This window comes from Hippoglossus hippoglossus, chromosome 17 (genome assembly GCF_009819705.1).
Source record: "Hippoglossus hippoglossus isolate fHipHip1 chromosome 17, fHipHip1.pri, whole genome shotgun sequence".
Taxonomy (NCBI): Eukaryota; Metazoa; Chordata; class Actinopteri; order Pleuronectiformes; family Pleuronectidae; genus Hippoglossus; species Hippoglossus hippoglossus.
In genome coordinates this window covers 12,168,701-12,186,097 of record NC_047167.1, presented here as the reverse complement: position 1 = coordinate 12,186,097, position 17,397 = coordinate 12,168,701, and the positions used below count along the sequence as shown (strand labels likewise).

General features: G+C 43.2%; 1 protein-coding gene across 1 annotated transcript in view; it reads left to right on the top strand.

Annotated features, from left to right (window-relative positions):
• ece2a (endothelin converting enzyme 2a) overlaps positions 1-17,397 on the top strand; it is a 71,957-nt gene that overhangs the window by 23,139 nt on the left and 31,421 nt on the right. Inside the window, exon 3 of the mRNA XM_034614599.1 lies at positions 12,947-13,230. Coding sequence (XP_034470490.1) covers positions 12,947-13,230 — 284 coding nt within the window. The remainder of the gene's footprint in view (positions 1-12,946; positions 13,231-17,397) is intronic.

Below are 17,397 nucleotides of genomic sequence, written 5' to 3'. Positions count from 1 at the left end.
AGACTTGGGACCGGTGCTGGCTCGCTCATCAAGTATGCAGTTGGAGTTGATGCTGCAGCAGAGATGCCTAATAGCAGGAGAGAGAAGAGAGAGTTAGAGAAAGACTCTGAATACGTCAGACCACCCACTCACTTCCAGCCTCTCTCCTCTTCCCCTTATCGTCGCACTTGCCAATTACTCCTTTTCACACTCATCCATCTCAGCCTGCCCGTCTTTCGCATCTCTTCCCTTTTCACGCTGTACCCCTCCCTATTAATTCCTCCCCGCTCTTACCCTCTTTCATAGCCCCAGCCGTTCGCATCCCTCGCTCTCCCGTTCCCACCAAATTGAATGTCATTCACACCGCTCTCAGTTCCCTGCAGCATGGAAAGAGGCTGTTCGGCTTCTGCAGCCCCCCTCGCACTGCATCTAACCTCGGAGCATCACAGATATTACTACTGTGACATCCAGCTCCTCATGTGCTTTCTGCTCCCATGACCATATAAGTACTTCCTCTTGGCTGAGGGAGTGACATCACACTGTTGCACTTCTTGAACAGGTGGAGTGAAAGGTCACATGTTTATTTTTTTTTTCAGAAGTTTGATGTTTAGAGGGAATCTGTTGGGACATACTGACCATATAACTTCACCCACAAACACACAAACACAGACACACACAGACACACACAGTCTGACTTCTCCTCATCCTTCTCACCTCCTCCACTTCTTGTTTCTTGCTCTCTCGTGGATGAAAAAACATCCAGTTCCTGCCAAACAGGAAGAGGTCATGATTCACCGAGAACAGACTAATGTGTGTGTTTCGGTGTGTGTATCTTGTGTTGTACAGTCCGGTCCAGCTCTCAGTCAGTAGATACTTGCTGCACGACCTTCCTTAATCCCTCCTCTGGTACATGCATCGGCCACGTGCAGACTCTGAGGAAGCATAGACAGAACTGAATCAGTGATGTATACCAGCCCCCCTATGAAAGTTTCAGACAGGCAGCTGGAACAGCGGACATATCAAAGTGTGTGTGTGTGTGTGTGTGTGTGTGTGTGTGTGTGTGTGTGTGTGTGTGTGTGTGTGTGTGTGTGTGTGTGTGTGTGTGTGTGTGTGTGTGTGTGTGTGTGTGTGTGTGTGTGTGTGTGTCAGAGAGAGACGGAGAGTAGCGATGAGGCATTGGCATATTGCATGTAGCAGTGGTCCAGAGGAAGGGATGAAGCATGCAGCATTAATCACCATCTTCATCCACCAGCCTGTCTCAAAGGCTGACTCACTCTTCATTCACAGCTTCACGGCTGTCAGCTGCTCGCTAGTGACCCACATGCAGCCTGCAGACCACACCACCATGTCGGTAGAAAACTAATGTTTTTGAGCACCTGTTGGAAAGTCGTATGCAACTTTGTGCCTTTTTATTAGAAAGTTTGTAAGGCAACGTGGAATCTACAAAGGGCTGTCGTTGGCCAGTGGTAGTTGAACCTGCGACAGGAAAAGCATAAACAATGTAAAGCAAAGACAACTGCTGCACCGAAGACTCTGAAGGAGCAGAAATGAGGAATGGCAACTGCTTCTTCGAGTTTCATCAACATTCAAACACTAATGTAGTTGTAATGAAGTAAATTAACATTTAACTTCAAAACTATGATTCCACATATGTTGAAAGTCTTAGAACACACTATCTAGTGACCTGGGAGCCCATCAACGAAGTAGTGCTTTGGTTTTTTGCATGTGCATGACCACTACCTGCTGTTCAATAACATAGTTAGTGATGCGATGCCACTTCAGATGAGTAATGATATCAGCAACGATTCAGAAACTTACTGGAGGTCTTGATGACATTCTAAACTAACTTTGATAAAATTTTTAACAGTTTAAAAAGTTTTTTTTGTCAAATTAAACTTCAATTGTTACAGTCGCTCATAATGCTGTTATATTTATGTGGCGATAGCATGAATATGGAGCTGGAATAGACCTTTCAAATGTGTAAACTATATTATGTAAGATCTTAGCCCATGTTTGACACATCAAATTTCTGTCCCATGTGTTTCTTTTGTGAATATGTGAAACGTATACGTCATACAAAAGTCTTTTGTGTGCTCCCTAAATTGCAATGTGAAACCAAAACTAAAATCTGAGAAATGTAAGAATGACGTGAACCTTGGTTGGGACTTCCAGGTGTAAAACCGACCTGAGTGAATCTGAGGGTCAGATGCCCCATGCCGTTGAGGGTCCTGACTCCCCAGCAGTGCCCGTTATTGAGACTTCAGACTCAGATCAGTACTGTGACATAATGACACTGCAGAGAGACATGCCATTTCCTCCCGCAGAGATCAATATGCTTTGTCAGCCATAAAGCTCCGACACGGGGCCGGCCCTCATCTGTAAAACCTGATCCATTCTGCATAATCACACCAAGGTCAGGCAACAAAGCCATTTACATATAGACGCAGGCACCTTGAACTGACAAACCGGCCTGCATGCCAACCAGGCAGAAAATTAACTCGTCAAGTTTGAGCCTCTGTGTGCATGTGTGTAAAGTGTCTGGAATGTAAGGGTATAGTGTGTGTGTGTGTGTGTGTGTGTGTGTGTGTGTGTGTGTGTGTGTGTGTGTGTGTGTGTGTGTGTGTGTGTGTGTGTGTGTGTGTGTGTGTGTGTGTGTGTGTGTGTGTCAGTGTCAAACTTCAGTATACCTGTGCTTTTTCAGCCGTTTCATTTTCTCACAGACGTGGTCTTGGTAGGTGGCTAATTGAAAATGTCTATACTGCTGTTATTTTCTCTGCCCCCTTCTCAAAACGACCTGTGTGTGTGTGTGCGTCTCTCTATGCGTTTGTATTTGTGTTCTTGTTCACGGCATGTGTCAGACTATCCACCAACATCACACTCACTGGGACACTGCGATTTTTCAATGTTTTGGCCTCATTTAAATCTTAGCTCACACACAAGTGGAGAAGAAAAGGCTGATTTAAACCGACAGTTATTCTCGCAGTGAAATGTCACGGCAACATCTAACTGTTGCTATTGTCTCTGAGCTCGTCTCTGTTCATTCACAGTCCTATTTCAAACACGTCATCTCTCTGACTTTTAATGTGCTATTTGCCTGCTGAGAAAGTCTGCATCAAAACTTCATTGCATGCGGTTACAAGGAAGAAACAGTGATGTCTGGGGGACTTGCATCCAAACAGCATGTTATTGGGGCTGTTGTTGAAATGTAAGAAGGGACCTGCTTTTTCCTGTATGTGTGTAACTACTGTGGTTGGTTCTGTCGACGCATGTGTGCGCACTACCCTTATAGAGTGAAGATGAAACCCGTCTCCTCTGGAGGGACACAGGAGCTGCAATGTCCTTGTCCTGATGTGCTCCCTCCCTCTGGTCCCACAGTGTGTTGACGGGGACTTGTCCTGTACCTATTGCTTTGTGAGGACCATTTTAAGTATAGACCCTACAGAGTGAGGACATTTTTGGAAAGTGAGGACATTCTGGCCGGTCCTCACTTCTTCAAAGGGCTGTTTGAGGGTTAAGACTTGGTTTTAGGTTTAGGGTTGGTACTAGGACTAGGTAAGGGATGAGTTAGGGATTTAGTTTGGATTGTTTTGGGTTAAGGTAAGGGGCTAGGGAATGCATTATGCCAATGAGTGTCCTCACTAAGAGAGAGGACACTCATTATGCCAATGAGTGTCCTCACTAAGAGAGAATAAGAGTTTTTGTGTGGGTGTGTGTGCGTGTGTGCGCGTGCGCGTGCCACGCAGGTCACGGTGCAGGTGTGGAGGATTAATCACAGATTAAATGGAGCAGAGAAACGATTCTTGTGAATATGATTGCACATGCGCATATCCACACACACTCAGTTTCTTGCTGAGTCATGACCTTCTTCTCTGCTGCTACACCACCGACTGACTGACTGACTGAGGGATTAAAACAGAAAGAGAACAGTGCAGGAGGACACACACACACACACACACACACACACACACACACACACACACACACACACACACACACACACACACACACACACACACACACACATGCAGCCACGTTCTCTCTTGCTAGAACAGCCTCATGGAAAAATAAATATTGGTGTGTCTGCAACTGACGCAACGTGGCTATAATAAATATGGAGGGGAGTTCGAGGGGAGAGCTGTTGACAGACACAGCTGTTAACAAAAATGTGGAAGCAAACAGCCCTGGACAGGCTCCTCCAGGGTGTTACTCATGTGAGTTGTATGACCTGACGAAGGCTGCGACAATATGGATTTTTCCACTGCAGTGTGAAGACGCCACACTCTGTGTATTTAAACTAACTGAGGAAGCTGATGGGATTGCATTTGCTTTTGAATAAAAAAAACCCTGCTTTATTTACATAATGGGAGCCCCTCATGCGTCACATCTCTCATACTGTTGGGATACTCTGCACTGCAGCCTGTAATGAGCAATTGTGATTAGAGCCGATGACGTGTCCACGGTGCTGGGGATTTTCCAGATGACGTGAAACAGTAGAAGTGTCTCTTAACTTGTAGATTTAGTGATTGGTGAGATTTTAGTATGAAGAAAATGGAGGAAAATACATCATTGAATGGATCATTCTCAAGGGTCATATGTGCATGAAACTCTTTGATTAAATAGTCAAAGTTAAGTTTGTGTTCTTAAAAACACAAGTAAAAAAAGCTAAGCGTGACTCCCAAAGTGTATTTTAGTAAAACAACGACAAGAAAAATACATGTTTTAGTAGCCACATTTTTACACAACAGACTGATGGAAAAAGGACTTAAATCAGTGAGACAGATGATTGGAATGTAAATCCATCCAACATGTTGGCCATCTATCTAATAGTTCCAGATTCCCGAAATCTCTGTTTATCTGTCTGATCTTGAGAACTGTTCATCTGTTTGGCTTCACACGTGACATGTGTTTTGTTAAGGCCCAAGAAAGTGCAGTGTTGACTTTGGTGCGATTTGGACACGTGATAAGTTCAATATTAATAAAACCTAAATGAACAGGCGACCAGCTCTCTGTAACAGCGGCGGCTGGGACTCATCCTCGTTCCCAACAACGGACACTTTCACACTAACAGCAAAGACAACTGATTCTCCTGTTCTTCGTACTGAGTCGAGCTTCACCGAGCTTTGAATAAACAGGTGAACAGCTCTTTGTGCAGCTAGTGGTGAAGCAGCTTCAGGGTTCTGCAGTCTGAGTAGTACGCCACGGCTCAATTACTGCAGCAACCAGCATGACCACAGGCCGAGAAAACAGCCCATTACACACAGGCTGATTTAGATAAATTTCCCCTGGACTTTAAAAATATTAATACCAATAAATCCAATACTTCTAACATGTCTGTCCCAGTGGGCCGACCTGATGTTCCTATAGCCACACCGCAACTGTGGCCAAAGATTTTAAATGGCAATTTTAGAGTAGGCTAAAATACTCTGAGAACTCACATCTCCTTCTTCTTCACTACTGTGTGAGAGGTGACCAAACTGTTGAATGACAACGATGTGAATCACATGCCATGGTATGTGCTGTCACCAGATCACAACTCTGTTGAGCCCCTAAAAGTCTGTCCAACAGATACCTCTTGGAAGAATGGTGATCAGTTAGTGGAAATTAAATCCACCTCTATTTGTGACAGGCGATGTGATGATGAATGTACTTTGATGCCGTGTGGGGCGTTGATGGATCTAATGAGAGTTTTGTGCAGCCGCTCGAGTGGGATGGAAACTGTGAGGGAGACAGACGAGGACACAACAGCTAGTAGACATGTTTTATGAGTAGTTAATTGTGATCGTACTTAGTCATAGATTGTGAAGTTATTATTTCAAAGGAGGTTTGTTTATTGCCGTTGTTGTGTCTCTGGAAGTATAATAGGCCACAACATCATTCCTTACAAGGACCTGATCTGCACTTACACACCTGACTCATGCTGTGTTTATATGTGTTCGTGTGTGTTCGTGTGTGTTCGTGTGTGTGTGTGTGCGTGTGTGTGTCCGTCCACTTTGGCTACACAGCGAGGGCAGATCCAATTGCATCATTCGGGCTCTCTACCACACGTACACTTTAAGTCACCCCTGCTGCTCTCGGCTCGCCCACTTTGTCTGACAGCTGCCCACCCTTCATGTTAGCGCTCTATGTGTCAGCCTCCATCTCCAGACCTTCACCAGAGCACAGCAGGTTTATTTCAAAAGTTGTCTGTTGTTTTTAATTGTTGTGGGGGTGGGGTGGAGCCATTTACTAAGGTATGGCCATTAATTAATCTCAAAACCCACACATGTATGTGCATGTGATACAAGTGCACAATAGTGAGTCATGCAATAATTGGGCGAGTGCTTGCTCGACCCTCCCTACTCTCTCAGAAGTGTCCATCACCAACTGACATTGGCTGACCTCTCTCTTCTTTTGATTGGTCTCCTGGAATACTGACCATGACCTTTGATGGCTGATTGGTTTGATCCCTGAAATGCATCATCACATGAGCCACTCTCCAGTGAATCGAACCTAACTCAAACTCACTCTAATACAATTATATTGTTATGTATATATACAACATCTTAGAAGCCATTTGAATAAATTAGTGTAAAATGTTTGGTAGCTAGATAAACAGTATATTACAAATATAATATTTTTCAAAAAAGAACATTTCAGATATCCTCAACGGTTTTCTTTCTAGGACAAATGACGTCACCTTGAATTCTTTTTCAGATATCCAGAGTTACATTTTTGATATCCAGAATGAACATTGTGGATATATTCCTATTTCAAATAATATAGTCATCATGATTTTAATATTAGACATCAAAACATCCAAAATGAAAAATCATTCCAAATATCTGTACTGTGAATTTTGAATGTCTTAAAATGCATAGCGACTATTAAAAATGTCATTATGTAAGTCCACAATTGCCTTTGCAACTAAGTGACGTCCTGGTCTCCCTGCAGGCCAGAGACTGTGAGTGTTGAAATTGACCAATCAAAGGATTCGGAGACTGACCTTTCCCGCCTCCAGTGTCTTAAACATCACTACGCACAATGACCAAGTGTTGAGCAGTTGCAAATGCACTGGGAAGGTAAAGAGCTTTCACTTGCTAGAATGGTTTTCCGCTCACAGATTCTGATCAGTGCAAACGTACGTTTTTAATGCAAAAGTTTTGAGTTTAATTAATCGCCAAGCCCCCATTCCTGCTGCCTGCTGGTGTTTTGGATCTGAAAGAAGCTTTAGGCTGCATGCCACTACAAAGAAGCAGATTCATACAATGGAGTCCTTCCAAAAGTCCTCCATCACTCACACTCACACACACACACACACACACACACACACACACACACACACACACACACACACACACACACACACACACTGGCTCACACTCCATCAAACAGTCACACTGTCATGGGCACATGCTTAATTATTCAGCCGCTAATTATCTCGTACACTCGGTTATGTAACTGAGGTTTGCTTTTGTGAGCGCCGGGAAGAAGAGACTTCTGAGGAGAACTTGCCGGAAAAGCACAGTTTTTTTTTTTTCATTTAAAAGAATTTCATCTGGCCTCTCTGCTGATGCAACTTCTCTGAAAACGTGAAAATACAGAATATCTTTATCTAGTGGAGATGCAGAGATGGTGAGACACACATGTAACCACACATCTATTTCTGTATGTTTAGACATCCCTTCATCAGTGGAAATGGAGGCTGGTACAATTGCACTTAGAGGAGCACACTAAAAAAACAAGGTCAGCAAGAATGAAAGGTCAGCAATAAGAGCTCTGACAAAGAATATGAAGTGAGAAAAATAGTGAAGACATTTTGAATAAAGTCAATTTAAATAAAGTAAATGAACTCAATGTACATCAAACAAAAACAACAACAGTACAACTTGCTGGAAGGACCTGGGCCAAATTTGGCGCAGTTCAGTGCAGTCCAAGACATTTCTTTTAACATTGTGGGATTTGTTTGTGTTTTGAGATTTTTACTATTTTTCCATCGAATAATTGTTGAATTTTGATGGAAAAAAAACCTTCATCATTCTTCTACAATGGAGATGATAATGTCCCGATCTGGACAGATTTATTGGCTTAAGGGGACTGTTGCACCTATAGACAGAGCTATGTGCTGTGTGCTAGTTCTAGTTTCCATCATGCTTCTCTGTGAAAGTTTGTTTTATTGCTCTCTACCTCTCCATATTTTATTTTGACCTCTTTTGTTCTCCTTCTCCCGACTCTTACTTCATTTCTATAACCTCTCTCCTCCAGTGTCTTCTCTTTCTCCATTCTCTCCACCTGTATGTCCCCTTCTCCTGCCCTGAATCGTCACTATCAAAGAATCAGAGCTGTATCTCCATTTATAAAGTTCACCAGGCCACCTCCCCTCTCAGAGCAGAGTCCTTACAGGTCAAACAGATTATAGACTGTGATTGGGTGCACATGTTCACAAATGCTTGTCATATAAACATTTGTGTCTAATTAATCAGATAACAGTGGACCATAACTGGGGGGCCAGATAACATGAGATAATTGGTTAAAACAAGGCTCAGCGTGACGCTGTCTACTTTCATCATCGTCCTGGTGCGCCCCCACACAAGCACAGGCACACGTGCAGGCTTCTTGTGATCTGACGCGACGACTCACCATCTCAGTTAAAGGTTCAGTGTGTAGGATTTAGTGACATCTAGTGGTGTATTTGCATGTTGCAGCTGAATACCCCTCACCTTACCCTCCCCTGGCAAATATGAGAGAGAAACTGTGGTAGCCTTCAGTTGTCATAAAAGAGAAAAAGGTGTTTAGTCTGTCCAGTTTGGACTACTCTAAAAAACATGGCGGTCTCCGTGAAGATGACCCACTCTCTCTAAATATAATGTATTTAATGTAAAGGGACCATTCTAGGGTAAAGAAAATAACAATTTGTGCAATTTAGATGAAACACACTCGTGAAAACATCACTAGGTTTATTTTTCTATTCATTTTCTGCCAATAGATCCCTTCGACCTAAATCTTACACACTGGACCTTTTAAACACACTCTGAGCACAAAACTGCATCAACATTAGTGCAAACATTTACTAACATGAAAATAATTTGTCAATTTTGATCTAAAGCAGTTTACTTCTTTTCATATGTCTGTTTTTTGTTTTGACTCATAATAAACCACATACACACATTCATCAGGAGAATACTCTTACATGCAGCCACATGATCGATGTGCATGTATTTAAAGAAACTTGACAGACAAACACAGGACCATCTTCGGCTCTTCTCATTTGCTGACATTTACAGAAGATACAGATGAACTTTCTGAGGCTTCACTGTGGCGTCTGTTTACCTCGGGCTAACCCAGAGGCGCCTATCGCATGTGCGGGGTGGTCGACGGGGTGTTGTTGCTTGAGCGCATGTGACCATCACCTTTAATCAGTGCTGGCTGCACTTCCCCATCCTTAATGTGTCAAAACCAATCTGGGATGTGAATGAATATCCCGCGTGTCTCTGACATCATGGAGTTTCCACTGCTGCGCTTGGCTCAGCTCAGAGATAGCAGCTTTGATATTTTTACACCGCTGGCTCACTGGCAGGGGTTCCCCACCCACCACCCCTCCTGACCATAGATGGACTCCAGGGAGTCACTGTTTGTGCTGAGGGAGGTCAGTGTGGTAGCTCAAAGGTCAAATCTCAACTGGTTCATGTTTAGGGAAGAGTGAAGGAGCTTGGATCTAAACTAATGGAATTACTACTGCAGGATCAGTTAAAGCTGTTCAAATTTGGATGTGATTGCATTATATTGAACAAAGTATAAATGGATTTGCAGATATTCAGTGGGAGCAGTACCTATTAGATGAAAAAACACTGTGTCTAGTTTATATATATATATACCAGTGCACTATACAGTCACATTATCCTTTACACTTGAACTGTACATTAAAGAAGGTGAGCCATGAAAAGTGTCATGCTCTGTGGAAAATGACAGAAATAGCATGCTTTTAAATTCATGGCAAGGGCTTGATGCATTGAATTAAAATTATCCTCCTCCTTTTTATCGAAGAAACTTAGTCATCAGAGTGGAAAATTTCTAATCATGATCATCGTGTCCAAAATGATAAAGGTTATTATTATTATTAAAGCGTTAGAATTTGCTGTAACTGTTCAAAAAGTACTGACGCATTTTCTCTGTAAAAAAAATCTAAATATAATCACACTTAAGACTCAGTCCTGCTGGCTCGTTGCCACTGGTTTGCGTCATGTTTTCATTGAAGCAAACCAAACCAATGCTGCACATACAGGTTGATGCTCGAGAGAATTTACCTTGATTAACTTTTTTTCATGCACTGTCTTAATGATTATTCAAATCTAGAACAGTATTTCTAACCATCAGGAATTTAACCATCTTTTACTGTTAAGCCTGTCACCACTTCATCCGTTGTTATTCAGGGAAAACTTGTTACCAAACATGTAAGCCTTTCATTTATGAGCAGCAGAGGAACGCTGCGAGTTGTCTTTTCCTGTGGAGCTTCCCCATCGCTGTGAGAGTCACATGTTCAGCTTTCTCTTGAATGCCTCTGAATCAGACATGCAACCTCATACCATTGTTGGACATAGCATCTCCAGGAGTCTGCAGGAAAGAAGCACCTCCATGTTTGGACAACATTCCTCTCTGACCTTACCCCAAGTCCACTTCTTCTACTGTTTGTGCGGAATTTCCTGCCTAAAAGGACAAACACTGCAAACATGACTAACACAGAGTTTACACAGGTCTCCAACAGATGACGGCTGGTCACCACAGTTAGTTTTTTGCAGACTTGTTATGAGTGGTATGATACGTTTTAAGACCGGGACTCAAATTTTCCATCACACACGCACACAGGCAGCAGAATGAGGTGATATGACACCTCTAACTTTAGTGTGCCTCCCTCTCTCTGCCGCTCTGGATAATCCGGTTAGGATGCGTTCTCTGGCAATCGGGAGGTTTTAACTTTCTCGCTTCCAGCTGGAGGAAAAACCGACTCCTGCAGGCTCCAGACTGGCCTGAATATGCATTTGTCACAAAACACACACGGTACTTTCACTGTGGTGTCCACCCGCACACAAACACGCAGTACCCCCGTGTTTGTGTATAAAGGTCAGAGGTTGCGGGGGGCACCAGCTGATGTCACATACCCAAAATGAGAGTAGTGTCCTTGATGACAGCCTGGCAACTATAATTGTCGTGACAACCCCTAGGAATAAGCCGTCATGTGACACCCCTTCCTCCGCGCCGAGTGCATGGAAAAAAGAAACACACACTAACACACATAGCTGTGTCAGCGGGGAGAACCCTTTGGAAACAATGTCTGGCGTGCTTTGGGGATCCGAGAGGGGAGTGCAGGAGGGATTTAACTCACTCTGCAGAGCACCAAATGTGGGCATGAGACAAGGCCTCAGCGCCTCGTTCTGACACCAAACTGGACAGTGGTTCTGAAATGATTGGCTTTGTTTTCATGACGGATGATGCTAACTTTTTTTCAAACCCTTTTCAGTGTTTCTATGAAGAAGCCGTTGTTTTCTTTTGGCGCACGCAGAGTGCGGCATCTAAAATAACCTGTCGAGCCTGTGTAATTGAACTCCGGTGCATTCTCTCATATTCCAGCCATCAGTGCTCACGTATTTCCTCTCTTGTTTTGAAGCCAACGTCACGGGGGGAGCCATCGGGGCACCCGGCCCTCTGATGTCTAAAAACAAACAGCTCTGCTGGAGTATTTGTGGCACAGGATGCCCTTGCTCTGCAATGTCTTAATGTATCTGTGGAGTGAAGTATGTTTCTATCTCCTTGCTACTTTAATTCTGTTTTCAGTTTTTATCTCACATCTGCTTCCTGTCTATACGTGTGAATTAATGCTTGCTATTAATGTGCAACATGAGGTTTCTGCATGTTCGGCACCGACACACACCTCCCAAGAAGTTACAAATGTGTTGCTGAGTGTGTGAGGGTGCTAACAGAATCAGTCTCTCACACACACGCACACACACATCGAGCTTACGGACCCTGGTAATGAGTAGAAGCAGTAAGGTGATAACAAGCGCAAGCCACACGTTCGCAACAGAGGTGTCAAAGCCAACATGCTGCCGGAAGTCGCAGCCCCACGTATCATCCCCCACCCTTCTTTCCCAGGCGGGTACACACACACACACAAACACACACACTTTAAGGTACAAGATAACATGAGAGTTTTGTAGGCCAACGCACAAGAAATCCAACTTCGCTAAATCAGAATATACACATTGAGTTAGTGTATGTGCCTCCCCCATATAGTCTTCCTCTCACTCCTATCTTTTCCTTTTTCTTCTTCCCCGTCTTCTCCACCCACTCCTCCTCCTCCATCTACTTGATCTATGAGTCATCTGATCCAAAAGGCGAGATGCTGCGTTCAGTAGATTATTTTCATTTTTTTCTTGCTGCATGAGAGGTTATCATCACTTCTCTTCATTCCCCTTTTTTGTTTCTCTGCTTGGCTTTCATCCATCTGTCGCCCGCAGAGGAGCGACAAGTTGGAACCTTGTTGCTGGTGAATGATTTGTTTGGAGTCGTCACGTTAGAATAAGCTGGAGACGTGTGTGTGTGTGTGTGTGTGTGTGTGTGTGTGTGTGTGTGTGTGTGTGTGTGTGTGTGTGTGTGTGTGTGTGTGTGTGTGTGTGTGTGTGTGTGTGTGTGTGTGTGTGTGTGTGTGTGTGTGTGTGTGTGTCATCAACCGCAGGAGGTGGTCCCAATCCTTTCAATAGCTGTTGTCATGATAGCAGCTCTCTGTGTAATCACATGTTGTTGCTCTATTGATCACACCATCGTTTACTCATTCTGAAAAACATATTGGGGATTTGAGTTATCAGAGAAATATTGTTTTGCATCTCCCCCCCCTCTCTTGATTCTTCCTCTCCTCATTCCACCCCCCCTATGTTTTTCCCTCCCCCAACCTGTCTGGCGGTCACCTTATCTCTCGTTTGTTTGTTTTTGCCTTCAGGTTGCGGAAACAGCAGCATGAGTGGGGACATGTACATTGCCGGCTACCGCTCCATCACCAACATAGACTACTCCTCGGTGTGCATCAGCACAATGGGCGCCAGGTACAGCGACTGCCCCGGTATGACCTGGCATCAGATGGACGTGCGCCAGCTCCACTTCCCCGGCACGTCCTTCGATGTCATCCTCGAGAAGGCCACGCTGGACGCCATCATGGTGGAGGAGAAGTCACCTTGGGAGGTGTCCCCTCCGACCGCCTGTTTTGTTCACCAAGCACTCTCAGAGGTATTGATAAAAACATATTTCACCTGGTTTTTGCTGGAGTTCTCACCAAAGTCAATTCAATTTTCCATGAAAAGTACTAGAGGGAACCAGGGATTTTTTTGCACAAATCTGTGTGTGTGTGTGTGTGTGTGTGTGTGTGTGTGTGTGTGTGTGTGTGTGTGTGTGTGTGTGTGTGTGTGTGTGTGTGTGTGTGTGTGTGTGTGTGTGTGTGTGTGTGTGTGTGTGTGTTTACTGAAAACTCTGACTCCTTCTTTCCTGTAATAGCTGCTGAATACACAAGCACAACCTTCAAAGCCCATTATTATGTATAATGTGAGTAGATATTAGACCTTTTCAGCCATTCCACGTTTTCTTTTGAAAATGGGAACAAATCATAGTAAACAACAACCTATGCAGGGTTTTCTACAAGTGGCTTTATTAGACTTATGAGTCATTTTCGCTGCCTTTACGTACGATAAGAGATTTGTCCGTTTCAATCAATGTAACCGTCACTGCCCACATGCTTCCATGCACCCATTGCGTTTGCATGGTTGTAAACAAATACATCCTTCAGAGGTTAGAGCAGATTTGCGAGTTCCTGACAACAACAAACATGGCGATGGTGGAGGAGGTTGTGATAATGTATGTCTCAAGGAAACATCTGAGTTGTAAATGGCGGTGGTCCAACTTGCAAACTGGTTGAAATTACTTCTTCGTGTCCTACGGTCGTCTCTCTTGAACCTTTGGCTACACTGCTGCCCCCTTATGATTTCCAGTGTTACTGCTTTGTTTTGCCTGTTTTGTGTAAGCTTTCAGAAGACGTGCACAAATACAGAGTACGGACAGACAACTCGTCCGTATATGCATACACATCTAACATTGAGCATAAAATCTAAAATCAAACCACCAAAACAACAGGAAATAGCTGGATGCAACAGATTTTCCTTTCTTGGCAATCCACACTGTGCTCACCTCAGATGACCCTCATCCAACACTCCCTTGAGACAAGGCAGACATATTAAAATTAGTAAAGGGACATGCTGACTAACATTTTTTCCATATGGTAATAGTATATTTAATAATAATAATGACATATTTATTATAAACTAATAATATGCAGTTCTCACCATACATTATATTCATGGTGAGAAATTCTGGTTCCTACGCTTCCATTTAATTCTCACCCACTGTAGCAGCTTGTTGTTCATCTGCTCGCTCTTCCACTTGAAGCTGAGACATATCACTGTTTTACGTACTTCATTTGTCATTGGTTCACACGGCTACACGAGCTCTCGGTCCCAGTCATATTCACACATGCGATTCTGTTTAGATGGATGATATGAGCTGGGTTAGACGCAGAGAAAACAAGAACCAATTCTGAACCTGCGATTAATTTACTGTTACAGTCAAGAAGTGGTTTAACTTCTCTTTGGTTGCTGAAACGCCTCTAATTAGTTTCAAGTCCCTGCTGTGAACTGATATTGGTCACTATATAGCTTCAGATAAGATAAGATAAGATAAGATAAGTTAAACTTTATTGATCCCACACTAGGCAAATTCTCTCACTACATCAAAAACAATGTAGACGAGAGAGCATGTGACGGTATAAAAGAGAATAAAAATAGGCACTTAAAATAAAAAAAAATACATAGAATATCTTCATAACATAAACCGTTCACTACAGATGGAAGTATTATTTGTAGAGAAAAGTGGTCGAGTAAAGTGGCACAGGATGATTGCATGAGGATGTATACTGTTTTTGTCCATTATGTATAAGGTAATATTGAAGTAAATATATATATATATATATATATATATAGCAAGTTCCTCAGCCTGAGTCACACACAGGAGTTTGAAGATAATATTATTTTCAGTTTCAGGTATTTTTTGTCCATAACAAAAGGCCGACTTGAAATATATTCCGTAGACGGGTCCAGTTTTATTGATCCTCTCACTATTATGCAAACCATAAGAGTCTCCAGCCGACTGTGATGAATGAACGCTCTGCCGCAGCAGGAGTTTATTTGTAAGCGACTTTGTGACAGTGAAGTCGGTAATTGAGCCACTTTTCATTTTCACTCCATCTCCGCAAACCCATCAGTTGACTTGCACGATGTCGAGTGCCCTTCAGCTGCGGCGAGCTGCGGCTCTACCCACCGCTGTCAGCGTGACAATAATAATGTTTTGGCCATTAGCCACGCTTGACCTCGACACAATAAGACAAGAGAACACCACCATAAAGTAAAGTAGGTGACTCCCCGAGCTCTGAGTGGGGGTAGAAAATTACTCATGATTTGCTCACGGCAGCGTTTTGTGGCTCCGCTAAATTAATTCAAAGTTTAGTTCGTAATTACAGGTGGAGTTTGGGCTCAATACACAGAGTGAATATATAATCATAGTGAATGCAATGGAGGGAAAAGGTCAGAGTGTGTGAATCATTTTAATGGAAGCAGCTCGAGAGGACAAAGTACAACCGATATTAATGCAAATTTATACTGAACAGAAACCAGAAAATGCTAAATTACACAAATACAAATATAATAGTGCTTTTCAGGTGCTTTTTTCCCCCCATTAAAACGTTGCCGTGACTCTGCTACCGGCTTAGTGTTACGCTGATGATTTGGATTCAGCCTTAAGTAATGTGGGCAGGGGTTGGTTAGCTTGATTGAATTCGACAAGCTTAAAATTATACAATATTTTATCAGACATTTTGTCATCACAGTCTATTATGTGCTTGTGCTCACTGCAGCCCAGCAATGTCCTTCCTTCCTCTGCCATTTGTATTACCTTCCCCCCGTGCAGGTATTCTAACTGAAATCAGTACTTTCTAAATGAGCCCCTCAAAGTGGCTGCACGCTCCAGCACCGTGTCATTTTGTGCTTTCAAGCCTGAATTACATACTAGTTTGAATTTATTTGGTCTTGATTTTTTTCCCCCCTCAACTAAAGCAGCTGTGGTGCAGTCATCTCCAGAATTTCTGTCTGTCTTGGCTCCCATATCTCAAGAGCTGCTCATCTTATCAGCTTCACACTTGGTGTGTATATTTTTAAGGGCCCAAGGAAGTGCAGTGTCGGATTTGGTGGGATTTGAACAAGCGATGCGTTCAATATTAATAACCTTTTAATAAACAGGCAGTGGCGCAGCTTCACAGTTCTCTGGACTGAGCCCTGCAGCTCTTCTTCACTTGCTGTGGCTCAATTACTGCAGGTCACTTCAAGGTTTTTAATGATTTTTGTTTGTCACACGCTCCGAGATACAAGGTAAAGATGATGTGAAATGTGAGGGGTGCCCTGTTTCTGTACAGACATACCAAGGGATCCACATTAAAAAACAGTAGATATATAAATAACATTAAAGAAAAGAAAAAAGGTGTTAATACAGTCAAGTTTCCAGGATGATATTTACAGTTAAACTGACCTGGAGTTCAAGTGACAGTGGTAGAAACAGAAGGTTGTGTAGATATTTCAAGTTTGTTCATATACTGTAGATTGTTAAAGTGAATTGAAGTGTGGTTGTGTGTATGTGTGTGTGTGTGAGAGGGTCCGGACGGCCTGAGGGTAGAAACTCTTCTTCTGAGTTTTAGTATCACCACAGGCCAAGTAAACAGCCCATTGTAAACAAGCAGGTTTAGAACAGGCACCGTACTATAGTTTGGTAAAATAGACGTGACAGATTTAAATTATGCTTTCCATGTTTTTACTGTTTCAGTAATGCCTGACTGAAGATGATGCACGACAAAAGTATTTAAATAATTTTTCATCTCCTCAAATCAACTTAGGTTTTAATGCTCGACTCAGGAAGTAAACAAAGGCAGATACTCTGCTGCATGTGCGCCAAGTGCTTAGAGTCGGCGTCTGAAAATAGACACACGCACACACTCACATGAGCTAAAAGCAGACAGTGGTCCTGTGTGTTTTCCTCCAACAGAAGAAAGTATTAGCGAAGGATCAGTAAGTGTGTTTGAGGGACAGATGGGAGGATTTGACTTCCCTTCAGCAGGAGTGCAGCTGAACTCACCCTGCAGACCAGTTCGAAAGCCGCTACAGCGAAAGAGTCGAGCTCCCTTCTCACTCGACATCACGTGCTTCCTTTCACGCCTTCTCTTCGCACTTCTTCTGCCTCTCGCTCCTTTTTCCTCTCATTTCCACTTTGGTTTCTCTCAACCGCTCCTTGCTCAGGGCTGTGAGG